General features: G+C 52.9%; 4 protein-coding genes across 4 annotated transcripts; all 4 read left to right on the forward strand.

The window, feature by feature from the left end:
* Positions 1–7,149: 7,149 nt before the first annotated feature.
* Positions 7,150–7,505, forward strand: Smim40 (small integral membrane protein 40). Its single transcript, XM_057751876.1, has one exon. The coding sequence runs from the start codon at positions 7,263–7,265 to the stop codon at positions 7,503–7,505; it is 243 nt and encodes an 80-aa protein (XP_057607859.1). The 5' UTR covers positions 7,150–7,262.
* Positions 7,506–11,275: 3,770 nt separating this feature from the next.
* Positions 11,276–16,522, forward strand: Daxx (death domain associated protein). The gene is made up of 8 exons (XM_057752064.1): positions 11,276–11,354; positions 12,292–12,514; positions 12,773–13,604; positions 13,684–13,895; positions 14,088–14,283; positions 14,401–14,842; positions 14,973–15,174; positions 16,288–16,522. The coding sequence occupies exons 2-8, from the start codon at positions 12,308–12,310 to the stop codon at positions 16,345–16,347; spliced, it is 2,151 nt and encodes a 716-aa protein (XP_057608047.1). The 5' UTR covers positions 11,276–11,354; positions 12,292–12,307; the 3' UTR covers positions 16,348–16,522.
* A 627-nt stretch (positions 16,523–17,149) lies between these two features.
* On the forward strand, positions 17,150–20,217 carry Zbtb22 (zinc finger and BTB domain containing 22). Its single transcript, XM_057751035.1, has 3 exons — positions 17,150–17,212; positions 17,558–17,655; positions 17,766–20,217. The coding sequence occupies exon 3, from the start codon at positions 17,835–17,837 to the stop codon at positions 19,728–19,730; it is 1,896 nt and encodes a 631-aa protein (XP_057607018.1). The 5' UTR covers positions 17,150–17,212; positions 17,558–17,655; positions 17,766–17,834; the 3' UTR covers positions 19,731–20,217.
* A 186-nt stretch (positions 20,218–20,403) lies between these two features.
* On the forward strand, positions 20,404–27,387 carry Tapbp (TAP binding protein). The gene is made up of 8 exons (XM_057751036.1): positions 20,404–20,651; positions 20,778–20,948; positions 21,143–21,415; positions 24,181–24,579; positions 24,728–25,069; positions 25,145–25,234; positions 25,337–25,401; positions 26,954–27,387. Exons 1-8 carry the CDS (start codon positions 20,615–20,617, stop codon positions 26,963–26,965), a joined length of 1,389 nt encoding a protein of 462 aa, XP_057607019.1. The 5' UTR covers positions 20,404–20,614; the 3' UTR covers positions 26,966–27,387.
* The last annotated feature ends 392 nt before the right edge of the window (positions 27,388–27,779 follow it).

Genomic DNA, 27,779 nt, shown 5'->3' on the forward strand with positions numbered 1-27,779 from the left:
GAGTTCGAGACCAGCCTGATCTACAGAGCTAGTTCCAGGACAGGCTCCAAAGCCACAGAGAAACCCTGTCTCGAAAAACCAAAAAAAAAAAAAAAAAAAAAAAAAAAAAAAAAAAAAAAAAATGCCTCCATCCCAAACAGAGTTTCTCTGTAGCTTTGGAGCCTGTCCTGGAACTCGCTCTGTAAACCAGGCTGGCCTTGAACTCAGAGATCTGCCAGTCTCTGCCTCCCACATGCTGGGATTAAAGACATGTGCCACCACTGCCTGGTGACAAAAGAGGTTTGTTTTTTTTTTTTTGGTTTTTCGAGGCAGGGTTTCTCTGTAGCTTTGGTGCCTGTCCCGGAACTAGCTCTTGTAGACCAGGCTGGCCTCGAACTCAGAGATCCGCCTGCCTCTGCCTCCCAAGTGCTGGGATTAAAGGCGTGCGCCACCACTGCCCGGCTGACAAAAGAGGTTTTAACTCAAACTTGGTGGCCATGAATGTGCCCCATGACATACCTGTCCAAACAGTTGGACCCTGTAGCCACAGGATGGCTCACCTATGTAAGAGCTGTGGCAGCTACTGCTATTCTGATGAAGAAGAAAAAAAAAAAGGTTATATCTGGTCAAGATCATACACTCACAGCGCCCCATGCTGTTGAGACCTCCTCCGAGGAGCACGGAAGGATGGCTCTCTAGTGCCTGTGTGGCCCAGAACCAGGCTCTCCTCCTGCACCACCCTCAAGTTCGCTCTGAGCCCATCAATCCTGCTACCTTCTTGCCCAAGGACGGCCTTCAGGTGCTCACCCATGACTCTTGTGAGGCAAAAGACGAAACCAGGTATACCGGAGCTGCAGCAGTTTCTTTGACTGAGACAGTTTGGGCCCAAGCCAGGACCTCACCCAGAGAGAAGTGACCTACCTGACCCAGGCTCTCAGATGGGGAAGATGTCTGAAGAGGCCAAGAACAAGAAAAGAATGTAGAAATAAAGAAATATAAAGTTACAAGTCTAGGAGAAAGAAAAGACTCTCAGCAGCTTTCTCAGCAGATCAGTCATTCACAGTGAGCTCTTTCTGGATGCTTGGGAAGCCTCCATTAGCCGACGTCATTTCATTTTACAACTGGCTGTTCTATTTACAAGCCAGAGCTTCTCTCTGCAAACTGAGAGAAGTGTCCTGGCCATCCTTGATGAACTGAGTTAACCCTTAGGAGACAGAGATGCATGACCTCTGGGTTAGGCACTGTCTCTGTTATGGAAACTGGCACCATCATAGGGGAGGCATGGGGCTTCGGTATACACTGCCTGGAGTAACCAGGAGAGAGAGTGACCACAGTGCAAACACCTGGTTTGACTAATGAGCTCTGAGAATGGAGGTTGTAAAGTATGGCGGTCTGTATCTGAGTTTTACCTTGAGATAGTGTGAAAACTTTCTGCTATCTTCTAAGTTCCCAGCCTAAGAACCAATCAACTTTATTAACCTCCTGGTATTACTAGCAGTCCCTTTTCTGACTAATTGCTAAAGATACCTGTTTTCTTGCAATTATTGACTTTCGCTGTGATCTACTCTGAAACATGTTTCATGATGGCTGCCTAGTTACCCATTGACATTAGCACTCACTACCCTCCTTAGGTCTCCATTGACTGACCCACAGGTCAGGGCAAGATCGTAAAAATTCCTTTGTTCGGGGCTGGAGAGATGGCTCAGCGGTTAAGAGCACTGCCTGCTCTTCCAAAGGTCCTGAGTTCAATTCCCAGCAACCACATGGTGGCTCACAACCATCTGTAATGAGGTCTGGTGCCCTCTTCTGGCCTGCAGGCGTACCCACATACAGAACATTGTATACATAATAAATAAATAAATATTTTAAAAAAAAAATTCCTTTGTTCAGTCCTAATGCTTGGTGCCCCTACTAAAAAAAGTGGGTTCAGAAATGGCCTTTTGCCACAGCCTAACAAACGCCATCTCTGGCTGTGGTCTCAGCTAGCTGGTAAGCTTCTGGGCCCCACAGTGTTTTTTTTTTTTTTTTTTAAGTTTGTTTCTGGTTTTCCTGGGATCTGGTTTCTGGAATAAAGTTTGTTTCTGGTTTACTAGACTTGGTAGTGTTCTCATCTTTGCGCGACCCCCCCGGACCCAACAACGTCCACCACAAGTATCCCCTTGTTCGAGTCCAATGATACCACCTGGGTCAAGTGAGCAGGTGGCCAAAGGGGGACTGAAACCCGCTTGGAACGGGCCCGACATGGTGATTCTCGCCACTCCTACGCTGTGAAGGTAGCTGGCATCACACAATGGATCCACCACGAAGGGGGCCAGGGAAGCAGAAGGCACAGCTGCCGCCGTCAGTTGGACTGATTTCCGGATCGTGGACCCATTAACATTAAGGTTTCTTTGGGCCCCAAGCCCTTCTGCTCCCTGCCCCTCTCTTTCCAGAGCCTTATGTTTGGGGTGAATCATGGTGCAAGCCCCAAAACTCTCAGGCCTGGACCTGGGGGTGGAGGAAGAGGGACACAGGGGAGGTGATAGCTGACGAGGCTCCTCTAGCATCCCAGAGTCCACCTTTTTTTAAGATTTATTTTTTTGATGTACAGTCAGGTTTTGCCTGCATGCATATACTATATGAGGATGCCAGATGCCCTGGAACTGGAGTTACAGACAGGAACTGCCATGTGGGTGCAGGGAATTGAACCCCAGTCCTTTGAAAGAGCAGCCAGTGCTCTGGGCCAGCAGAAACAAATGGCCCATACCTCCAGAGAGTCACATCAGGGGCTTGGTTCAGCGAGGAAAGGCCAGGCCCTAGGGAAGGGGGTCCATTTGTCCCCTCTTGGGTGTTCAGGACCAGGAGATGGAATCAGGAAACTGCCAACATGGCTGCTACAATTTAGGGAAGGTTTTTTTTTATTGTAGACATGAGACAGAGACAGAGAGAGAGGCCAGAGGCATCTGGAAGAGTCCAGAGCAGAGGCATCAGGAGCAAGCTGGACAAGTGGAAGCCCTGGAGAGAGTGGAGACTGAGATAGGCAAGGAAGAGAGAGAGGATGGGTAACGGGGAGAAGGGCAGAGGGTATAGGGTGTAAAGGACGGCCATATGGCCGTCTGACGTGAGAAGGGCCGGGGGCACCAGCTCTCATTCCGGTGGTTGCTGGGACTTGAACTCAGGACCTGTGGAAGAGCAGCCAGTGCACTTAACCGCTGAGCCATCTCTCCAGCCCCAGGGTTTGGAAATGAACAATAGTACTTGTGTGAATTGGGATGGAGGGAACCTCAGGGCCAGCATGGGTTTCAGTGTGCAGCCACAGGTACACGTCAACGGAGAGCTATATGTCCCTTCTGCCAGGTAAGGAAAATGTCTTTCTTTTGGCAGATGACAGCTGGTTTCACAAGTTCCTGAGGAATGCTGGCTTTTATCTAACTGCCAGGAATCCTGTAGTCCAGGTTGAGCTGGGCTTAGACTTGGATAGAGGCTTGCCCTTTTAGAGGCAGGGAAATAATAGGTAACCTTTGGACTTCACAGGGGCAACCTTTAAATGTTTGATTTTGCTGGGTAGTGGTGGAGCAAGTCTTTAATCCCAGCATTAGGGTGACAGAAGCAGGTGGATCTCTGAGTTCAAGGCCAGCCTGGTCTACAGAGTGAGTTCTGGGACAACCAGGGCTACACAGAGAAATGGTTACCAAAAAAAAACAAAACAAAACAAAACAAAAAACCAACAACAAAAAAACAACAACAACACACACACACCCAAAAAAGTTTGATTTTAAGATACGAAGTAAAGGGTGGGATAATACGGCTGCTTTTCTGATTTTATTTTAAATTTTGAGATAAGATCTCACTATGTAGCTCTGGCTGTTTTGGAACTCACTGTGTTAACCAGGCTGTTCTCCAATTCACAGATAGTCCTCAGACTCCTGAGGGCTGGGGCTAAAGAGGGGCCCCACCCTGCTTGTTTATTTGAGACGAGATCCCCAGTGTCCCAGGCTGACCTTGAATGACCTTGAGCTTTTGACACCCCCTCCCCAGTTCTCCAGGGTTGGGATCCGTGGACCCCCCCCCAGCTGATTTCTTGCAGTGTAAAGTATTAAATCCAGGGCTTTCTGGAAAACAACCCAAATTCATTACATGTTTGAGGGATGAACTACTAGAAAACAGAACAATTATCATTTGAAAAATATCTGGTACCAGGACAGGCTCCAAAACCACAGGGAAACCCTGTCTCGAAAAACAAAAAAAAAAAAAAGAAAAAAAGAAAAATATCTGTAGCTCTTGTTCCAAGAAATAAAACTGAAAGTACCACACAGTACCCTGCATACTTAATCCCGATGCTCAGGAGGCAGAGGGATTGCTCTGAATTAAAGGAGGCACAGAAGTCTTTGTGTGCACAGATAAGCACCAGGGGACCCCGGAATGTTAAAGTGCACACGGTTCTATGAAATACCTGTGTCTGCCCAGAAGTCTGCAGTGGATTGTCCTCTGGCCTGGTATGCTTGGCGCTGCATGACTAAAGATCTTTCTGGCACCGGATCCTCCAACAGACCCTTATCGTAAATTTGTTTTTCTTTTTTTTTTTTTTTTTTTTTTTTTAAATATTTATTTATTTATTACATATACAATATTCTGTCTGTGTGTATGCCTGCAGGCCAGAAGAGGGCACCAGACCCCATTACAGATGGTTGTGAGCCACCATGTGGTTGCTGGGAATTGAACTCAGGACCTTTGGAAGAGCAGGAAATGCTTTTAACCTCTGAGCCATCTCTCCAGCCCGTAAATTTGTTTTTCTAAGTCAATTTACAGAACCTGATTTTACAAAGAGTTTCAATATTTCTATTTGGTTTACTTTGTTTCTCAAGGGGATGTATGTAGCTTTGTTGTGAAAGTGGGGCTGAGCTAATTATCACCAGGATAGAGTTCACCAAACTGTGCTCTGCTAAATATGCAGGAAATAAACCACTCCAGGAGTTTGAACAACATCTGCACGGGGTTGTATTCAGCAGAACTGCCTTCTTGCCTCACGAGGGTTGTTTCTCTGCCACTATGAAAGCTGGAAGCATGGGCTGCGTGGTGAGCACAAGGCCAGCCTCTGAAGCTACAGAGAAACCCTGTCTCGAGACAAATACAAACACAAACAAAAGAGAAAAGAGAAAAATAGGAAGGAGATACAACCCACAAATCAGAACTTAAAATTAGGTTCAAGTTTCGATTCTAGCTGGGCAGTGGGGACACACGCTTTAACCCCAGCACTTGGGAGGCAGAGGCAGGCCGATCTCTGTGAGTTCAAGGCCAGCCTGGTCTACAGGAGAGCCAGGACAGTTACACGGAGAAACCCGGTCTCGAAAACCAAAAAAACAAAAAAGAAAACAAGAACAAGTTTCGATTCTGCACACGCTTAAGTCTTCACTTCCACACAGATCCGCCTGCCTCTGCCTCTCAGTGCTGAGCTTAGCGGGGTGGGTGCCACCATGCCACCATGCAGGGTACCTTCCCATCAGTTTAACGAGTGGGACTACAGGGTGCCCTGGACAGGGTTTAAGACGATAAAATCAAACCAGGGCCCACTAGGATTGCACAGAGGTTCCAGGAGAGACCCCGAAAACTATGGAGAAAGTCCTTCCAAGCAGTTGACTGTGCTGGAAATCTCGCTCAGCCTCCTGGTACAGGGCACCTTTCTTTTTTTTTTTTTTTTTTTAAGATTTATTTATTTATTTTGTACACAGTATTTTGCCTGCATGTATGCATGCAGGCCAGAAGAGGGCACCAGATCTCACTATAGATGGTTGAGAGCCACCACATGGTTGCTGGGAATTGAACTTAGGACCTCTGGAAGAGCAGCCAGTGCTCTTAACTGCTGAGCCATCTCTCCAGCCCTACAGGGCACCTTTCTTGACCCATGTCCCCATAACTCTCCCTTTTATCTTACCTCAGACCTACCCTGCTTCCTCAGACTTGGGCATGAGACTAAAAATGTGAGCCCTCGGATGGATGCGTGGTGTCTCTGCTGCCCTTGGTGGCCATCTTCTCCATGCCAGAGGCTCCCCTGTAAGTCATCCCACTCACTAGCCCCGCTCACAGGCTCCAAAGACAAGCTTCATAAGTATCTGTTTAGAATCCAACACAAACGTCTCTCCTCCTTTGGTGGCCCAAGACTCATCATCAGACCAATCACAGCTCCTCTTACAAACATCTTTAGTGTGTTCAGTCTAATTAAAATCCCTGCCGCCGCCCCCCCCTCCCAGGACCAGAAGTCAGGGGGCTCATTTGTTTGTTTGTTTTTAGGATTTCTTATCTTATTTTCATTTAATTACTTAGATGGTTTGCTGTTTTATTTTGTTTTGAGACTATGCAAACATACTCACCTTAGACTTTAGCAATCCTGACCCTCCTGCGGCAGCATCCTTCAGGGGCTGGGATTTCAGGCACGGCTCAGCCTCCCTTAGGTTTCAGTTTCCCAATCTGAGGGCCACCCACAGAAACCCAGCAGGAAACCAGCCTGCTTGGATTAGAGACACTCTTCCTTCACCCTTCTCCTGTTTAGAAGAGGCCACACCCATCCAACCTGTTGTCACAGCTGCTGGCTCCTCCACCCTGAGAGGCCCTAGACTGATGCTTGGACATAGGGGCCAGGATGCCAGTCCATTCCGGTTTAAGTGTCTGTAACGGCTCTTCAGTTTCCAAGGCAGAGTTCCATACGGTAAAGCTGGACAGGACTTAGTGACCATAGAGTGTGACATCAGGTTAGGAGAGTAAATAATTGTCCTGGGCTAGGGAGACAGCTGAGCAGGTAAAAGTGCTTTTCGTGTCAGCCTGATTCTGAGTACGATCCCTGGACCCCGGGAACGGTGGACTGAGAGAGCATGCTCACGCAGCGATCCCTGGACCCCCGGGATCGGTGGACTGAGAGAGCATGCTGACGCAGTAAAACTTAAACCCGGCGGTAGCGGTGCACGTCTTTAATCCCAGTACTCGGGAGGCAGAGGCAGGCGGATCTCTGTCAGTTCAAGGCCAGCCTGGTCTACAAGAGCTAGTTCCAGGACAGGCTCCAAAACCACAGAGAAACCCTGTCTCGAAAAAAAAAAACAACAAAACAAAACAAAACAACCTTATAAAGAAATAAAAAATTGCACCCAAACTCGAAAACCTTTCTCTCCTTTCTACCTGAGTTCTGGAATTAGGGTCAAAGGCATCAGGTACGGGGTCATCATAGCCACGCCCTTTAATCCTGGCAGTGCTGAGCCAGGCCTTCTGAACGGGCACTGGGCACCGAGCCAGCCAGCTGTCTCGCAGTGGTGAAGATGGCAGAGGAAGAGGGCAGTATGGAGGAGGGGGATGTGTTCCTAGCTTTCGCCCAGGGTCCCACCCCTCCTCGGGGGCCCCTGCGGCGTGCTCTGGACAAGATCTTTCTCACCTTCCTGGTCCTCTTCCTGACTCTGCTGATGCTGGAGGCTGCTTACAAGCTGCTGTGGCCCCTGCCATGGGCGACGTTTCGGGACTGGCTCCTGCAGACACCCGAGGAGGAAGGGGCGCTGGAACTCTGAATGTCTCCCTGTAGACAGGGCATCCTTGCAACTGAGGTGAGAAAAGGAGACTTCAGAGGGATTGGGGTGGGAGGGATAGCTTAGGCCAGCACTCTAAGTTCCTTTCTGTTTATGCACACGTGGGTGGTGGCTCTGGCTGTGTGCACAAGGGCGCCCAGAGGCTAGAGAGTTTTGGATCCCCTGGGGCTGGAGTTACGGGACGCTGTAAATGGGTCCTGGGACCCAAACTCATGTCCTCTGCCACTCCCGCACTTTTAACTTCAGATACACATACAATGTATATTGATCATATTCATTCCTCAGACATCCCCTCCAACTCCTCCAGGATCCCCCTCCCTCCCTATAAGTTTTAAAAAATTAACTTTTTAGTCAGTATACAAGTAATGGGTTGTTTCATTGTGATATTGCCACATACATCATTGTGTTACCTGCCTCCTCCATGCTGTTCTGCTGCCCACCCTTGCTGGCCCCCAGGGTCTCGAGCTGCTTCTTGTCACCTGTATCCCATCTCCCTCTCTTGAGTCACCCTCTAGACTGCTTCTCCCCTTCTAATCTACACATATGAGCTCACACACGAACACACACACACAAGCATACAGACACACGAACACACACACAAGCATACATGCACACGAACACACACACAAGCATACACACACATATGAACACACACAAGCACACACACATGAACACACACAAGCACACACAAGCACACACATGAACACACACGCATAGAGACACATGAACACACACACAAGCACACAAACACATACACGAACACACACAAGCATACACACACATACGAACACACACAAGCACACACACATGAACACACAAGCATACAGACACATGAACACACACAAGCACACACACAAACACATACATGAACACACACACAAGCATACACACATGAACACATACACAAACGAACACACACAAGCATACACACACACACGAACACACATACAAACATACACACACACGAACACACAAGCATAGACACATGAACACACACACAGATGAACACACACACATCCCTCTGTATAATACGGTATATAAAGTTTAAATCCAGATTCCCACATATGAGAGAATAAAAGGGATAATCTATTCTTTTGAATATAGCTTAATTTTTTTTTTTAAAGATTTATTTATTATGTATACAACATTCCTTCCATGTATGCTTTCGTGCCAGAAGAGGGCACCAGATCTCATTATAGATGGCTGTGAGCCACCATGTGGTTGCTGGGAATTGAACTCAGGACCTCTGGAAGAGCAGTCAGTGCTCTTAACCGCTGAGCCATCTCTCCAGTCCCCCTAGCTTAATTTTTTTGAGTGATTTCCATTTCCTCTGCTTTCCTGGAAATGTCACATTTTCTTCCCGGCTGAATAAGACCCCAGTGCATATGTGTGTACCACATTTGTCTGTTGATGGACACTTAAGCCGCATCCATCTTTCGGCTTTTGCGAGCGCTACAGCAATAAACATGGACGTGCAGGGGTCTCTGTGGTGTTCTGACTTAGGCTTCTTCAACCGCCGCTTCGGGATCGAGACAGCAGGACAAGTTTGGCCTCAGGCCGTGCAGAAGTGATATACTTGGCCCACCTCAAACTGGGCTATAGAAGGGTTTCTGGCAGACAGATAAAAGTCAGAATTCCTCAAGAATTTGTGAAACAGGTTCCTGTCTGCAAAGAGGACTGATTTCCCTTGCCTCTGGACGAAGGGACAGATGGCTCTCCATTGATGTGTGCCTGGTGCCTCTCGGCCTATCAGAACCCACGCTAGCCCCCAGGTTCCTACAGTCCCCATCCATAAATACCTGTTATCTCTTTCAAAGCCCCAATTACTAACATCCTGGCCCCTCTCACCTCTTCCCTAAACTGCCAGACCTGCTCCAGCTCTGGGTTTCCCTTCCCCCAGCTGCTCCAGCTCAGGGCTTCCGTCCCCCCAGCTGCTCATCCTCTTTTTATAACCTGCTACTTGGGACCAGCATGGCGCTCATAACTCATCCCAGGGTCCAGTCGCCCTCTTCTGGTCTTCGTGAGCATCAGACACACGGGGCTGTATATACATACATACACGCAGGCGAAACACCCGCAGTTCTGAGTAGCTGCAATTATTGTAAGAACAGAAGTGTGCAAACAGCGCAAACCCATGTTTGTATTATTCATATGTACTTTATCCTGCCGTTTTCACCTCCTTTACTCCCTCACACCCCCACTCACTCCCATGGAAGATGTTTCCCATGGTCCCAGGCTTTCCTTCCTTCCATCCCGTCTTCTTCCACATCCCCTCAGCCTAGGACTTGCCCTCAGCTTGCTTAGTTACCAATTTAAAAAATATTCATCTTACTTTGTGCATACGGATGTTCTGCCTGCCTGCACGTATGTTCATCACGAGCATGCCTAGTGGATGGCTGGGAACGGGGTTACAGGTGATTGAGTCTTTATGTAGGTCCTGAGAACCTGCGAGAGCAACCTCTTCTCGCCTCCTCAGGCCCCTGCACTCATACACAGACATAAGACAGAAATAAACAATTAAGAAAAGATGGGGAACCTTCATCTCAGGCATCCACTCAGGAAAACCCATTCTGAGAAACCCAAGGGTATGAAATTAAATCCTTCATTATCTTTAGAGTTCCGTTAACTATTGAAGAACTTTTCTGTTTCCCAATTTAAATGCCATAAGCTCAGAGGGCCGGACAGGAAGCGAGGTGGGGTGCTTTTTTTTTTTTTGCGAGCTTGAGGTTCGGGTCCTCCGCGAACCACTGGGCTTCTCGGTTCCACGAATAGGCAAGATGTCCACCACCTGAGGAACGTGGAAGGCGGCAGAGGGGCGACCTTAGAGCGAAGGGTGTTCACTTCTGGCCTCCTCACCAGCACACCTGCGGGCTTCGCCTCGATAGCCGGCGGGCATCACAGCGGGTCTCCCGCCCCTCTTTTCTCCGCAGCTCCGGGAGGAGACGCCCCGAGGGATTTTATGAGCCTCTTTTCATCTTCTGCGCTCCCAGCGGCAGTTTACGCGGCTTCTCGGCCAGCCCGCTCCAGGCTGTCCCGCGCCCCGCCTCAGGCCCTGCGAACCCCACCGTGAAGCACAGCCTTCTGGTCAGCATGACCCCCGGAGAAACAGAGGGCCGGGCGCCACGTCGGTGGTGCCGCGTGGGCAGCGCTCACCGACGGCAATAATAATACCTCACTCGCGCGGCGTGCTGTGCTCATTCCGTCCGCCCCTGACCGCCTCCATCTGCGCGGCGCCTCGGGAAGGGACGGGAACCCGGGGCCCGACAGAGGGAGCACGGTAGCGAGTGTCAGGCTTACACCAACCCAGCACAGGCAAAAAAATTTATTCCGTTCCCTGGGGCCGTGCACAGCTGTGGAGAGAGCCCAGCTACTTAGGTACCGTTCGGGGGTTCCTTCCCCTTCTAGGAGCAGGGGTTAGATCTTCCCCGCCCTCGACCAGATCGCGATGGGGAGGTCCGACTGGTCCGGGGGCCTCGGCAGACACCAGGTGCAGAGAGCTCCACCCCTTCCCCGAGGAGGGTTGTGCAGGCCAGGCCAGTGCCGTACGGCAACATGGCGTGCCCCGCACCGGAGTGCCAAAGCCCCGCCCCCCTGAGTGTCTGAGCACTGGGAGCGGCGTCTTAGGTGGGCGGGTCACGCGACGCTTCCGGCTAACAAGAGGACTGGGTGCCGTACAGCAACATGTCCGCCCGCAGGTGCTGCTGGCGGAAACTCTACGGCTTCCGGTCCGTAGTGGGGCCTACGGTGGGGGTTGGGGGAAAGGAAGGCGGAGGGAACCATGCGAGGTTCTGTGATCCGCGGTGAGGGGATCCTCGAGGGACCGTTTCAGAGGTGGGGGCCGGGCCGTGCGCGGAGCGGGGCTGGCGGGGCAGGAGTAGCGAGGGCGAGGGATCGGCGGGACCTGAGTGCCGAGCCAGAGGGGCAAGCTGTATGGTACCTTGCCAGCCCCGAGGAGGAGTGAGGCGGCCTAGGGCTGAATTGGGGGAGGGGGCACTTGGCGGGAAGCTGAGACCGGAGACTGGCCCCACCTGCGGCTGGGAGCCTAGGTTATCAGGAGTGCCCGGTGGTGAGCTCGCTGTCGGTTACGAGTCAGAGAATGGGGGTAACCGGGGTGCGGTGAGAGGCAGGGGACTTAAGGTGGAAATCTCCAGTCTAAAGTCCCGGTTTGAGGAATCCCAATGGAAGATGGAACATGGACAGAGCTGTAGGAGGGGAGAGGGGACTGATTGGGCTTCACCTGGCAGTCAAGAGTTGGAGTTAGGGAAAAACTCGCAGAAGCCAGGCGCACGCCTTTAATCCCAGCACTCGGGAGGCAGAAGAAGGGATCTTTGTCAGTTCAAAGCCAGCCTGGTCTACAGAGCGAGTTCCAGGACAGCCAGGCCTACTCAGAGAAAACAAACAAAAAGGAAAAACTCGGAGTGAGACGTTGTTGTGTTTGAGGGCGGAGGTGGCTCCGACGGGGGTTTGGTTTTTGTGGACAGAGTCTGGGAAACTCAGAGGCCAGCGTGGGACCTTTTACTGGAATAGGGAGTAAGAACTTTCCAGCTGACAGAGAGGGGAAAACACAACTGAGAGACCGGAAATTGAGGGGTGGAGTTCAGGGTGGGGATTTAAGATTATATGGGAGGTTTGCCCCCAGAACTGCTTTAAACTGGTAGTTGTTGAAGACAGTTAGGGGTATGTGATGGGGCGAGGCCCTGCAGGAGGTGCTCCTCCTGTGGCCCCTTCCCTTCCAGAACTCTGACCTTCCCAACCCTTCCCCCCTTAGGGGGATTTGATCCCCCATGGCCGCCGCTGACAGTGTCATTGTGCTGGACGATGACGACGAGGACGAAGCAGCTGCACAGCCGGGGCCCTCCCACCTGCCCTCCAATCCTGTGTCACCAGGGCCTGAAGCCTCTGGTCCCTCTGAGTCCCATGGGGATGGAGGAAGCAGTCAGTCAGGTGGCAGAAAGTGCTACAAGCTGGAGAATGAAAGGCTGTTTGAAGAGGTAAGCTTCTGAGAAGTCTCCTTTTGTTTTTGAGACAGGGTCTCTGTGGCCCTGGCTGCCTGGAACTGTCTAGGTGAGGCTGCCCTTGAACACAGAGTTCCACTTGCCTCCTGACAGCTGGGATTAAAGGTGTGAACCTCTATGACCTGCTAGGGAAGATGGAAGGGGATTGGATTGGCTATTGTTCTGGCTTTCCCACTAATTCCATTTTTTTTTATGCCTTCTTTGTCTCCCACCGTTCCTATGAATTCTCTCCAGTTCCTTGAACTGTGTAAGATGCAGACAGCGGACCACCCTGAGGTGGTCCCGTTCCTCTACAAACTGCAGCAGCGTGCCCAGTCTCTGTTTCTGGCCTCTGCAGAGTTCTGCAACATCCTGTCCCGGGTTCTGTCTCGGGCTCGGAACCGGCCAGCTAAGCTCTATGTCTACATTAACGAGCTCTGCACTGTTCTTAAGGCGCACTCAAGCAAGAAGAAACTGAACTTGGCTTGTGCAGCCTCAGCGCCCAGCGAATCCTCTGGTGATAACCCTCCCTCTGCTCCTTCCTCCGACCTGACAACTGCTGAGAACACTGCCTCTGAGGCCTCAAGGACCCGTGGTTCCCGTAGGCAGATCCAGCGCCTGGAGCAGCTGCTGGCACTGTATGTGGCAGAGATACGGCGGCTGCAGGAGAAGGAGCTGGATCTCTCAGAACTGGATGACCCAGACTCCACGTATATGCAGGAGGCCCGCTTGAAGCGGAAACTGATCCGCCTCTTTGGGAGGCTGTGTGAGTTGAAGGGCTGCTCTTCTCTGACTGGCCGGGTCATAGAGCAGCGAATCCCTTACCGTGGCACCCGCTACCCAGAGGTCAACAGGCGCATCGAGCGGCTCATCAACAAGCCAGGGCCGGACGCCTTTCCTGACTATGGAGATGTGCTGAGGGCTGTGGAGAGGGCAGCGACCAGGCACAGTCTGGGCCTTCCCCGGCAGCAGCTCCAGGTCATGGCTCAGGATGCCTTCCGGGATGTGGGTGTCAGGTTACAGGAGCGCAGGCACCTTGACCTCATCTACAACTTTGGCTGCCATCTCACAGATGACTACAGGCCAGGTAGGAAGCCACTGGGATGCCTCCTAAGGGTCCGTTAGGTCACAGAGGCTGCGCGCTCTGACCCCGCTTTCTCACACAGGCATTGATCCTGCACTGTCAGATCCCACGTTGGCTCGCCGCCTTCGGGAAAATCGGACGTTGGCCATGAACCGGCTGGATGAGGTCATCTCCAAATACGCAGTGATGCAGGACCGAAGCGAGGAGGACGAGAGACAGAAGAGAAGAGCTCGGCTCCTGGGCACCTCTTCCCAGTCTCCAGGCTCCCCCAAAGCCTGCTTGGATTCTGGTGAGGTATGGAAGGGTTAGCACCTGTCAGATCTTGTCTTCACCCTGCCCTGGCCACCAGGGCTTCCAGGGGGCTCATGGAGCACTGTGTGGAAGCACGGGAAGAACCAAGTCCTCCCTCGGGGGTGGAGATTTGTGGCCTGCCTCCCTAGAGTTCTGGAAAAAGGGATTCCTTACAGAGACTCCTTTCTTCCCCAGGGTCCTAGTGGACTGGCGTCCCAGGAGTGCCCTACTACCTCCAGAGCTGAGACTGATGAGGAGGAGGAGGGGGAGGAAGAGGATGAGGAAAGTGAGGAGGAGGAGGAGGAGGAGGAAGAGGCCACTGAAGATGAAGATGAGGATCTAGAAGAGTTGCAGGAAGATCAGGGGACTGATGAAGAAGAGGAAGGAGGAGGTACGTGTGTAAGCAGAACAGCCCTCTGGGTCAGTTCTGCTCTGTTGTGCCGCCCCCCCCCCAGCTCCTTTGCACATACCCCTGCCCCAGTCCTCAGGCCACCCCTCTCTTTTCCAGATAATGAAGGAGATAGCCCCAGGTCCCCATCTGAACCAATGAAAGAGCTCAGGTCTCCTGCTGAGCAGAGGAACAAAGGACTTAGAGGGCCAGCAGCATCAGCATTGCCCCTGGGAGAATCCCCAGACCCTCCCAGCGCTGATGCAGAAAGCAGTGGGGAACAGCTCCTGGAAGAAGAGAGTCCTGGCTCCCGGCTTTTTGAGCTAGAGATTGAAGCCTTGCCTGAGGATGCCACCCCATCCCCTGAGGAAGGGGACATTTCCTTTTCCAGGAAACAGTCAGAAGACTCCCTCCCCCCCATCTTGGAAAATGGGGCAGATGTGGTTACCTCTACATCCTTCAATGGGCGTGTCTCTTCTCACACTTGGCAAGATTCCAGTCCCCCTTGCAAGAGATCTCGGAAGGAGAAGAAGCAATTGGGATCTAGACCATTAGAAGACAGGTAACAGCAGGCGGAGGAAGAAGGAAGGCAAGGAGCTGGGGCTTTCTGATAGCAGACCCAGTTCACACTGGGCCCTCTGCAGCTCAGGCCCCTTCCCATCCGTTCATTAATTCATTCTCTTTACCCTTAGCTATCTAGAGAAGCAAACAGCTCAGCAGGGAAATGGGAAGAGCGAATGGACCCCCTTGGCCTCCCTGGCTCCTGTTGCTGATTCCTCCACAAGGGTGGACTCTCCCAGCCATGGCCTGGTGACCAGCTCCCTCTGCAGCCCCTTCCCATCCCTGAGAGCCCAAACTCCTCAGTCTCCATTTCCCCGACCTTGTATTTATAAGGTAAGCTGGGGCTGCTGTGTCCCCCGAGAATTCATTCCCTACTGTCCCTCTCTGCGGGTGCTGCACCTGCTGCCTCTGTTTCCCTGTTCCGTGTGTGCGTCTCTGTGTGTACGTTTATTTTGCACAGCATAGTGTCTTATGCCTGTAACCCCAGCACTTAGGGGGCAGAGGCAGGCAGATTTCTTAAGTTCAAGGCCAACTGTCTTGTCTACACAGTGAGTTCCAGGCCAGTCAAGGTTACAGGCAGGCGGATCTCTGTGAATTCGAGACCAGCCTGGTCTACAAGAGCTAGTTCCAGGACAGGAACCAAAACCACAGAGAAACCCTGTCTCGAAAAATCAAAAAAAAAAAAAAAAAAGTTACATACCCTTGCCTCCCCCCCACTTTGAGACACGATTTCTCTGTAGCTTTGGAACTGTCCTGGAACTCACTCTGAAGATCAGGCTGACCTTCGCGGAGATCCGCATGTCTCTGCCTCCTGAGTGCTGGGATTAAAGGCCTGTGCCACTATGCCTTGTGAGACCCCTGTTTTAAACAAAGTGAAACAAAAAAACTGGTTTACTTTATGTGAAAAGGTGCTTTCTCTGCTTGTATGTCTGCACCACATTTGTGCCTGCTGCCCACGGAGGCCAGAAGAGGGCATCTGGTCCTCAAGAACTGGAGTTACAGAAGGCCGAGAGCTGCCATGGGAGTCTGGTACCAAACCCAAGGTCCTCTGCAGAGCAGCTGGGTTGTCTTTCCAGCTCTCCTTCCTAGTTCTGTTTTGTTTTTGAGACAGGGTCTTTTCTATGTAGCTCTGACTGTCCTGGAACTCTGTGTAGACCAGGCTGGCCCCAAACTCAGAGGTCGACCTGCCTCTCTCCCATGTGCCACCACACTGTCTTGACCTTCCTAGTTTTTTTTTTTTTTTTTTTTTTTTTTGGTTTTTCGAGACAGGGTTTCTCTGTGGCTTTGGAGCCTGTCCTGGAACTAGCTCTGTAGACCAGGCTGGTCTCGAACTCACAGAGATCCACCTGCCTCTGCCTCCCGAGTGCTGGGATTAAAGGCGTGCGCCACCATCGCCCGGCGACCTTCCTAGTTTTTAATCTAACTCCTTCCTCCTGACTTCTGCAGACGAGCGTGGCCACGCAGTGTGATCCCGAAGAGATCATCGTGCTGTCAGACTCGGATTAGCAGCCTCGCTCCCGCGCTCCTGCCTCCGGAATGTTTTGGGTGGCTGTTGGAAGATGGCGAGAGGCAGATGACTGAGCTCCTCCCCTTTTGGTGGTGTTTCTTTTGAGAAAAACATCAGATGTTTTAAGTTTTACACAGACACATTAATAAACAATGAATTTCTTTTCTTACTGTATTCTTGTCTTTACCTTGTTTTTCTGCTGCGACAGCTGTCGCCTGGTTCTTGGTTAGGTCCGAATCTGCCCTTACTGGCCTGGCCCTCGGACACCTTCTCGGGCGCCCTCATCACCCTTCCTTGAGCCTTCCCTTAGGCGCTTGAGCAGATTGGCGCTTCGGAAGCCTTCCTAAGCCGCCTTACTTTCTCACTTGGAGCGGTTGAGTGAAAAGGCCAATCAGGGGCCGCCTCAAGGTTATTTGGCCAATCCGAGAGGAGGCGGGGCTTCAGGGGCACTGTCATTTGCTGGGAAGAGGGCTGTTAGATCCCGCGAGCCGCTAATGTCCACCGCGCGGGGTGGAGCCTGAGCAGCGGAAGCCGGTACTGGTCGTCAGTGGGAAAAGGCAGGCTTGGAGGATTAAAGGGGAACGAAGGCTTCGGCCAAACCAAGTCCTGGGTCCACAGCGGCGGAGGGGACCTGGCACCTTTAAGGTGGACTGGCGCGCTGGTCCTTTAAAGGAGAAGCGTCGGCGTCGGTCGAGTTTTGCCCAGCGGCACGGGAGGGGTGCTGGCCTGCGCCTTTAAGGTCGCAGGTCCGGGAGGCGGAGCGGAGGCGGAGGGCGGAGGGAGTCGGCACAAGATGGCGGCGGGAGGGGCCGGGGCTGCGGCTCTGGTCGCCGAGTGAGGGGGGGGCCGGGGACGCGCGGCCAGGTAAGCGGGGATGCGCGGGGCTGGGGGAGCGCCCTCGGGTCGGGGAATCGTCCAGGGCGCCTTTGGGGCGGGGTGGGGGCGGGGTTCGGGGGGCGGGGGCAGACACGAGGCGGGGTCGGGGACCCAGGAGGCGGAGCCCGGCAGTAGCTGGGGGCGGCAGGGGGAGGGGCCCGAGAGTTGAGGGGGACACCCCTTCTCCCCAAGAAGTAGGTACAGCATGCCAGGGAGGTGCGCGTCTGGAGGAGAGGCGGCCGTGCGTAGGGTGGACAGCCATCCCCCGAGAGCCCCGGCTCTCCTAACCTAGGAACGCGCACTGACGGGATCGGGACACTTTTCTTTTGCTAGCGCTGCCTGTGGTTTGACGTCGTTTGATGGCTGCACTTGGATGACTGACTTAATCCTTCTGAGCCTCAGTTGCCTCATCTGTCCCATGGGGTTGAAAGGTACACCTACCCCAGTGTTACGGGGGGTTATTAAGGCTGACACAATGTTTTTATGCTGTGGCGGGCTGTGACTTTTCAAAATCCTATCATTCTTCTCTTTTCCCCCCCAGAGACCCCCCCGGCCGCCCTCTTCTTTCCTTTGTTCCTGTGGCTGGGGGGGTATCTCCTCCTCCCGCAACATGGAGCCATCTCCTCTGTCACCCAGTGGGGCGGCTCTCCCGCTGCCTCTCTCGCTGGCTCCGCCGCCGCTGCCTCTGCCCGCAGCTGCAGTGGTGCACGTGTCGTTCCCTGAAGTGACCAGTGCCCTCCTGGAGTCCCTCAACCAGCAGCGGCTCCAGGGGCAGCTGTGCGATGTGTCCATCCGAGTGCAGGGCCGGGAGTTTCGCGCACACCGGGCTGTCCTGGCCGCCTCCTCTCCTTACTTCCACGACCAGGTCTTACTCAAAGGCATGACCTCCATCTCGCTGCCCAGCGTCATGGACCCGGGTGCATTTGAAACGGTCCTGGCCTCGGCGTACACGGGCCGCCTCAGCATGGCCGCTGCTGACATCGTCAACTTCCTCACGGTGGGCTCGGTCCTCCAGATGTGGCACATCGTGGACAAGTGCACGGAGCTCCTTCGGGAGGGTCGCTCCTCAGCCACTACCACCACGGTCACCGCAACCCCCTCTGTCTCCATCCCTGGTGCCAGTGTCCCGTCAGGGAGTGGGGGCTCTGGAGCCCCGGCCACCTTAGGCTCCGTCCGCCCCCATGCTTCCAGCCGGGCCAGTGAGAATCAGTCCCCTAGCAGTAGCAACTACTTCAGCCCCCGGGAATCCGCCGAGTTCTCCTCTTCCTCCCAAGACACCTTTGTAGCGTCAGCAGTTGGCTGTGGGAACCGTCGAGATGGTGGCCCTGGCTTCCCAGGCCCTGTGGTTGGCAGCATGGGTGCCACTTCTGGAAAGTTGCTGCTGGAGGCAGACGAGCTGTGTGATGATGGTGGGGACGGGAGGGGGGCCGTGGTCCCCGGGGCTGGGCTCCGGAGGCCTCCCTGCATGCCTGCCGGTGCAGTGCCACAGAAACACTGGGTATATGTGAAACGAAGTAAAAATTGCCCTGCGCCAGCCTCTCTGCTTCACCAAGATCCAGAGCTAGAGGATGAGGAGGAAGAGGAAGATCTAGTGTTGACTTGTGAGGATGACGAGGATGAAGAACTGGGGGGTGGCTCCGGGGTTCCTGCAGGGGGAGAGCCTGAGGCTACGCTCAGTATCAGTGATGTGCGGACCTTGACCGAGCCTCCAGTCAAAGGGGAGGAACAGGTCAACTTCTGTGAGTCCTCCAATGACTTCGGCCCCTATGAGGGTGGGGGGGCAGGAGCAGGGCTTGATGACTCAGGAGGACCCACCCCCTCCTCCTATACCCCCACCCACCCTCCACGACCCCTCCTTCCTTTGGATGTGCCGGGCAACCAGATCTTGGTATTCCCATCCTCCTCCTCACAGGCTCCAGGCCAGCCACCGGGGAACCCAGCAGAACACGGGGCAGTGACCCTGGGGGGCACCTCTGCCGTGGGTCTAGGCATACCAAGTGGCTCTGGTGGGACCCCTGGAGGGACGGGCAGCAGCGACGGGAATAAGATCTTTTTGTGCCACTGTGGGAAGGCTTTCTCGCATAAGAGTATGCGGGACCGGCACGTGAACATGCATCTCAACCTGCGACCTTTCGACTGCCCGGTGTGCAACAAAAAGTTCAAGATGAAGCACCACCTGACTGAGCACATGAAGACGCACACAGGCCTCAAGCCCTATGAGTGCAGCGTCTGCGCCAAGAAGTTCATGTGGCGGGACAGCTTCATGCGGCACCGGGGACACTGTGAGCGCCGGCACCGGATGGGCGGGGGCGGGGCCGCATCAGGACCAGGATCCGGGGCTCCTACTGGGCCTGCCTTGCAACCTAAGAGGGAGTCTTCCGGAGTGGTTGGGGGCAATGGCGATGAGGCGAATTCGGCCACACCCCCATCCCATAGGCGTGTCTGGTCCCCACCCAGCGTGCACAAGGTGGAGATGGATTTCAGTGGGGGCGGAGGAGCACACTGAAGGGCCGGCAATGGGGAGCTTAGTCTAAAGGCAACGTGGCCCCCAGAGTTTTTCTCACTACACTGTCTTCCCTTATCTCTGTGGACTTGTATATATTCTGGAGAGGGCCTAGGTTGCATCATTGCCAGTAGGTTCCATTCCTCAGCTTCTTCCCTCGGTATCTCCGGAAGTAAACCTTTTTTCTTCTCTCTTGGGCACACTAGTGCCCCACCTTTACAGAATAGGGCCCACACGATGAGGGAGTGGAAAGGGGGCATTTTGAGCATCCCGGAATCACAGGGTCAACGGTCAGGTTGTGCTGGTTTGTGCCTGGTCTGTGTTTGTGTTGTGGGACGAGGCCTTTCGAGTCTTATCATTTCCCCTCCTGAAGGATGCGCCCCTTATTTCTGTACCAGCCCGCTCTTCCCCGGGAGATTCCCAATTGGGTTTTCGTGAAAGTGGGTGGAGACAAGGAATGAGTCGCATAGTATAGGTTTTAATTTTTAATGGTGATTAAAATATTTATTGGTCACTTCACTTGGCTTCCCGATAGCCCCTCTGTGTTTGTTGGGACCTGGCACCGGTCGGGGAGGTCGGAAAACGCGGGTGTAAAGCTTCTAAAGGCGGTGGCGTTGAGAGGACGCAGCCGGAGGGCGGAGCCTAGGTTGCTAAAGGACTCAAAAGTTGGCGCTGCTGGGTGATCCTGGAGGGTGTGCAGGGTGCCGAGGGGCAGAACTGGAGGCAGGGTGTCACGATCTCGTTTGGCCCTGTGGGCTGCGTGCCTGCAGCGGGCGGCCAAGCCCTCACCTGACGGAGCGGGAATTTCCGGTCCCTTGTGCTGGCTTTTGGAGGAAAATGAAAGTGAAAGGGGGAATCCGAGACAGAGTAGAGAAGATCGCAGCGCCATGAAGCCTCTGCCCCTGCTTGTCGCTGTGGCTTTGGGTGAGTGAACCCCATTTCTTCTTGTTTAGGAAAAGGCGCACTGGGAAGGAGAGGAGTTACAACTCCCTCCCGAAGGGGCGGGGCAGGTCAGTGGACATCCTGGTCACTGGAGCCCCACTCCCCCAGGCCTGGTGACCGCCGTCTCGGCTGGACTAGCTGCGATTGAGTGCTGGTTCGTGGAAGATGCAGGTCGGGGTATTCTGAACAAGAAACCTGCCTCGTTGCTGCTGCGCCAGGGACCCATGGGTCCACCGCCCCGGCCAGATCTTGACCCTAAGCTATACTTCAAGGTGGATGGTGAGTCTTCAGAACTCACCTGCCTCTATCGCCTCTTTAGCTCACGTAGGGCCCTGGGCCCCAGTTTCCCCCTTTGTAAATATGTCTGGGTTCTCCCTAAGTCTCTCAGTACTTTGTTAGTATGTGCATTCCAGTCTGTGTATAGTCAGCACCCTTCCAACCGGACTACCGTTTGTACCCTTTCGGTCCCGCAGACCCAGCGGGAATGCTCCTGGCTGCCTTCAGGCGGTACCCCTCAGGCGCCCCCGCGCCACACTGTGAGATGAGCCGCTTCATCCCGTTCCCCGCCTCCGCGAATTGGGCTAGACATCTGATCCCGCAGCGGAGCTGCCCACGGGCCCTGGATGGGGATTGGCTGCTGGTCAGCGTGTCCAGCACCGTCTTCAGCCTCTCTAGCTTGCTGCGACCACAGCCGGAGCCTCAACAGGAGCCCCAACAGGAGCCCGTCTTCATCACCATGGCAACAGGTAGTCGTGGAGAGGTGCGGGAGATGGATGGGGAGGTTTTTTTTTTAATATTTATTAATTTATTATGCGTACAATATTCTGTCTGTGAGTATGTCTGCAGGCCAGAAGAGGGCACCGGACCTCATTATAGATGGTTGTGAGCCACCATGTGGTTGCCGGGAATTGAACTCAGGACCTTTGGAAGAGCAGGCAATGCTCTTAACCACTGAGCCATCTCTCCAGCCCGGATGGGGAGTTTTTAAAGGTCTAGATTGGCCACTGGCTGAGTAGGTCTGAATGAGTCTTTTCTCCATTTGGGGTTAGTATGTATATTTTTTGTTAAGCGAGGCAGTTGGTTAGAATCTATCTTACCTTTCTTGGTCAGGCCAAGAGTAAAACTGAAATCAACTCTGGTTTGGGGGCGGGGATTGGAGAAGTCATGGTGGTTTCCAGATAGCAAAGTTTGAGGAACTTGTAGAGTGACAGACAATGAGTCTTAAAACCCGAATTTTGTCTGTACTCCTCCAAGGTCAGTAAATTGCTAGCCCGGCCCCCCAACCCCCTACAGTTGACTCTGAGTGTCCTAAGCCCATTCAGGCCTAGGGACAATCAGCCAAGCTCAGTTTGGGGCCATGGTCTGGTCCGTTAATAGCGGCCTCTAGCGGGCAGAAGGGACGCGACAAAGACGGAGGATTCTGCAAAGGCCACTTAGTGACTAGCGATGCCGGATGCCGTTGTGTTCCAGGGGTCCAGCACTTTGCTGGGCTGGACTCGGGGTTACTCCTTGGGCAGATATGCTGAAGCGGGGTAAGTGTGACTAAATGTCCAGGAGCTCTCGCTGTTCTCTCTGGCCGGTCCCCACACAGCTGCTCTTCACTGTGAGACGGTGGTGGCAGCCAACCTTTCCTCTATGGCTCTATTTTTTCTAGCTGTGAAAAGCAGGAACTATTTTCCCAGCTGCCTTTCCTTGCGACAGTGAAGCAAGGCACTTGTTACTTTACTCACTGATCCAAAAGAAAATGTTCACTAGCACCAAGAAAAAGTTAGGATGCAGAAATTTCCAGCTCCAGGTGACTAATGTTGGAAGCTTATATAGACCAAATCCTTGGCAAGGTGTGTGGGCGTGTGCCTGTGGTCCTGGCACTGAGAAGCTCAGGGAGGCCTCTCAGGCATGTGCAGCTACCCTGGGCTAGCCTGCACAACATAGCAAGACTCATTGTCTCCCCCCCCCCCAAACAGGGTTTCTCTTTGGCTTTGGCTCCTATCCTGGAACTCACTCTGTAGACCAGGCTGACCTCAGACTCACTGAGACCCGCCTGCCTCTGCCTCCCAAGTGCTGGGATTAAAGGCGTGCACCACCACCACTTGAGAAAAAAAAAATCTTTTACAAAACAAAATAAACAAAGCATCAATGGTTTGGGGAAACTCAGTGGGAGAGTTTCCCCACCTGCACGGAGCTCTGGTGTGTAGACTTTCTGTGCGCCGTGTACAGAGCCTCCTGTAGAGGTGCTTATTGAGCCAGTGGAACAGATCTGGTTAGCTAGAGGCATCAACTGACACAGCCTTCACCACAGCGCAGTCGGTAGGCACTATTCTTATTGCCACCGCCTCTGTTATTCATTTGTTTCTGAGGCTGGGTCTCACGGCCAGGCTTGTCTGGCACTCATGGCAATTCTCCTGCCTGAGTCTCCTGGTTTGGAAATTAGGAGGGGCTGAGTTAGGTGTAGCTCAGTGGTAGACCCATTGCCTACTATGTGTGAGTCTGATTGTAGGTGTTGGAGATGGTGCCTACAATCTTAGCACTTGAGAAGCAGGGACAGGAGGCTCAAGAATTCCATGACAGCATGGGCTATATGAGACTGTTTCAAACAAGATGGAGTACTCGCCTGGCCCACGTGAGGTCCTCGGTCCATTTGTTAGTGCAGCACCTGTTAGCCACCCCCCCACACACAAATAAATAAATAAATGGAAAGAACTTGAGAGGCTGAGGTAAGAGAATCAATCGAGTTCCCGATTAGCTTAGCCTACCTACATAGTGAGTTTCAAGATAGCCTGGGCCAGAGTGAGTCTTGTCTCAAAAAAAAAAAAGTGTGTGTGTGTTTGTGTGCCACACGTGTGCAGAGATGGCCCAGCAGTTAAGAACACTGGCTGCCAGGGTAGTGGTCCTAGTGCCTACATGATGGCTCACAGCCACCTGTAACTCTAATTCTAGGGGATCCAGTGCCCTCTTCTGGCCTCCTTGGGTACTGCACCCACATGGTGCACTTACATGCAGGCATTCACTCATACACATAAAAATTAAAAAAAAAAATAATAAACGTGCCCTTAGGTCTTGGACATCTCCAGAATTTGAGAACCGTAGTGGGCAGAGTGCTCAGCACAGACTGCCCAGAGCCGTCCCTCTGCCCCACATACACAAGTCACCTTGATTATCCCTGTACTTCCTGCACTTTCTTTTTTTTTTTTTTTTTGGTTTTTCAAGACAGGGTTTCTCTGTAGCTTTGGTGCCCATCCTGGAACTAGGAACTAGCTCTTGTAGACCAGGCTGGCCTCGAACTCCCAGAGATCCGCCTGTCTCTGCCTCCCGAGTGCTGGGATTAAAGGCGTGCGCCACCACCGCCCGGCCTTCCTGCACTTTCTTAACTATGTTGGCTTAGAACCGGAATAAAAGGAAGGCTTGGAGGTAGTATTACAAATGGGGGTGTCTCTGAGAGGTGGGCCAACTGGAGCTTGGCCCAGGCCCACAGCTCTGCCTCTCCCTTTCTCCCCTCTCTCCCAATGTCCAGTGGTGCTGACTGTCCTCACCCACAGCCCTGTTCCCCGGATCCAGCTGGGAAAAGACGCAGTGCTGGACCTGAGCTTTGCCTACATGCCCCCTGTTCTGGAAGATGCTCTGTCTCCAGCCACCGGCCCCCCTCCCTTTGGGCTAGAGTGGCGACGGCAGCACAGGGGCAAGGGTTACCTACTGCTGGCTGCAACTCCTGGGCTGGCTGGGGAAATGCCACCAGCCCAAGAAAAGGCCGTGGCCTTTGCTGCTTGGGATGACAATGAGCCCTGGGGCCCGTGGACCGGGAATGGAACCTTCTGGCTGCCGGCTGTGAAGCCTTTTCAGGAGGGCACCTACCTGGCCACTGTGCACCTGCCCTATCTACAAGGACAGGTCTCCCTGCAGCTGACTGTGCACAGTGAGTGGGGACACCATGGCAGGGGAGGGAAGATAGACTGGGGGTCCTGGGGTTCTCCACCATCGGAGTGCCCTCTCTAGTATTAGGAAGCCAGAAGACAAACCGAGGGATGAAGTGGACTCTCACTTTCCTTTCTATTCTTTCTTAGAGCACCCCAAAGTGTCTCTAACACCAGCACCCCTTGTGTGGGCTGCCCCAGGAGAGACACCCCCGGAACTGATCTGCCTTGTGTCCCACTTCTACCCTGAGGAGGGCCTGGAGGTGGAGTGGGAGATCAGAGGTGGCTCAGAAGGCGGTTCTAGAAAGGCCGAGGGGGAGACATGGCTGTCCACCGTCCGCCACCATTCCGATGGCTCTGTCAGCCAGGCTGGGCACCTGCGGCTGCCCCCAGTCACTGCCAATCAGCATGGAGTACGCTATGCCTGTCGGGTCCGCCACCCCAGCCTGCCAGCATCAAGGCGCAGTGCTGAAGTCACCTTGGAGGTGGCAGGTAACCTGGAGAACCTCTGAACCAGGGTGGAACCTCAGAAGACACCAAGCTCATTCACACTGCTTCCCTTGCTAGGCCTCTCCCAGCCCTCAATCGAGGACAGTGTAGGCCTGTTCCTGTCCGCCTTTCTCCTTCTGGGACTCATGAAGGCACTAGGCTGGATCGGTAGGTGTGAGCCAGCTCCCCAGGACATCTCCCGCTTACTCTCTGCGGTCTCACCTCTTCCTTCCCCGCCACTCACACCCCTCCCCTCCATCTTTCCCATAGCAGCCTATCGGACCATTCGTGAAGACTCAAGGGAGAAGGCGGCAGCTGCCAGCCTGGACTCAAAGGTAACAGTGCCCATTCCCGGTCTTTCCCACCTCCTGCCGTGTTATACTCCGCGGTGGGACGCTAGCATGGCAGGCAGCCGCAGGTGTAGACTTCACACAATCCTTCGTCCTAACTGTAGCTCACTTCAGACTTTCCAATCTGGGTCTGTTTCCCTGGGTGCAGTGTAGTCTGTTAGAGACGTGACTCAGACACAGAAACTGGAGTAATTAGTAATTACGTTAAAAAAAAGAAGTTGGGCCGGGCGCACGCCTTTGATCCCAGCACTCGGGAGGCAGAGGCAGGCGGATCTCTGAGTTGGAGGCCAGCCTGGTCTACAGAGCGAGTTCCAGGACAGGCTCCACAGCTACAGAGAAACCCTGTCTCTGAAAAAAGAAAAGAAAAACCAGGTGTGCTGGGCCATGCTTCTGGGCACAACACTTCAGAGGCTGAGGCAGAATCTGAGTTCTAGGCTATTCCATGGAAACCTTGGCTCATGGGGAAGAGAAGCAAAATGAGCCAGGCAAAATAATTTAATAATACATTTATTGAATTTTTGTTGAGACAGGTCTCCTAGTCCAGGCTGACCTCAAACTTGATACATAGTTGAGGAGAATTCTATTTATTTATTTTTGGTTTTTCGATATAAGGTTTCTCTGTGTAGACCAGGCTGGCCTCCCTTTGTTTGGGGAGTAAGGCTCACCCCACCACAGGGCTTACTGAGGGTGATCATAACTCTCCAGTTCTCCCTCCCCTTTCAGTGCTGGGGTCACAGGAGTGTCACCACGCTCAGTTAACAAACCTTGCCTTTGTAATTTTTAGAAATTACATTTATTTATCTGTGTGGGCATGTGCATATCATGGCATACATGTGGAGTCAAAGGACAATTTGGGGGAGTTGTTTTCTCCTCCTACCACGGGGGTCTTGGGGATCACACTCAGATCGGCAGGTCCCTTTACCCACAGCCGCCCCACCAGTCCGTCTTTCTGAAGGTTTTATTTTGTGTGCCTGTGTGAATGTGGGGTGTGTTCTCACACGTGGTTGGCTGTCAGGGGACAACTCTGGGGCACCAGTTTTCTCCTGCAACCTTGTGGGAACCCAGCTCAAACTCCACCACCTGCAGTCGACTCTGCCTGCTGAGCCATTTCACCAGGAGGAGAGAATCAGAGTTTATTACAGAGGAAAGTGGGTGCCAAGAAGTATGAGGACAGGTGGTGGCCGAAGGGACCAACCGTTCTGGAGGAAACGCTCTCAAAGCAAGACCACTGTGCGCTCAGCATTAATTCTTGAATCTCCCTATCCAGAATATTTAAACATGTAAACCGTGCCAGAAATCCCAAAGCTCCCAGCACAGCCCAGGGGTAGAGTTTGCTTGGTCTCAGATGACCCCGAGGGCCTTTGAGAAGATGGCTCCTCTCTTCCAGAGAACTCAGGAGGTAGAACACTCAACACTGTATCTAACAAGCGGGAAATGCCAGCCCCATCCTGCTCCCTTCCCCTGACAAGAATGTTTCTGGATTAACCAGGAGGAACTCACTCTGCATCAAATCCTCCACTTCTTTCTTCTCTTGCAGAAGTTGCAATAAGGCACAGTTTCTGTGGGAGCCACCTCATCTTTGCCCCTCCACCAACAGCTTCTCTTGGAGACATCTTCTACTCTCTCCTTTGAGCATGCAGCTAGGGTTGTTTATTTTTTACTTTTGTTGTTGTTTTTGTTCTTGTTTTTAGACAAGGTCTCTCCATGTAGCCTTGGCTGGCCTCGAAGTCACAGAGATCCATCTGTCCCTGCCTCCAGAGTGACGAAAGGCATTGGCCACCATGCCTTGAGGATTATTATTATTTTAATTCTTAAGGCTCGAAGGCAGAGGTTCTCAAAATTTTATGTTAAAATTTTGTTAACATGTTAAAATCATGTTAAAATGATCAAGAAGCCCAAAGAGTTTTTGTTATGTGGGCTATTGGAACTTAACTTAAAAAAATAAAATAAAATAGAAGAAAGAAAAAGTGACCTACGCCTTTGATCCCATCACTTGGCACTCCAGACTCGGGAGGTGGAGGCAGGCTGGCATGAAACTCACTTGAGTCTCATGCCAACCTGATTTACAATAGGGAGTTCGAGCTTAGCCAGTGTGGGGTTCTGTTCAGAGAACTAAACACAAGAATTAAAGGCGCTGGGGCGCACGCCTTTAATCCCAGCACTCAGGAGGCAGAGACAAGGTGGGTCTCTGAGTTTGAGGCCAGCCTGGTCTACAGAGTGAGTTCCAGGACAGGCTCCAAAGCTACAGAGAAACCCTGTCTCGAAAAACGAAGTGTCTATGTATGCTCTAAAGCAGCGTTTCTTAGCCTGCAGAGCTGCAGGTCATGGCCCCTCTAAGACCATCGGAAATATCAGTGTTTACA

Source organism: Chionomys nivalis, chromosome 19, assembly GCF_950005125.1.
Source record: "Chionomys nivalis chromosome 19, mChiNiv1.1, whole genome shotgun sequence".
NCBI lineage: Eukaryota > Metazoa > Chordata > Mammalia > Rodentia > Cricetidae > Chionomys > Chionomys nivalis.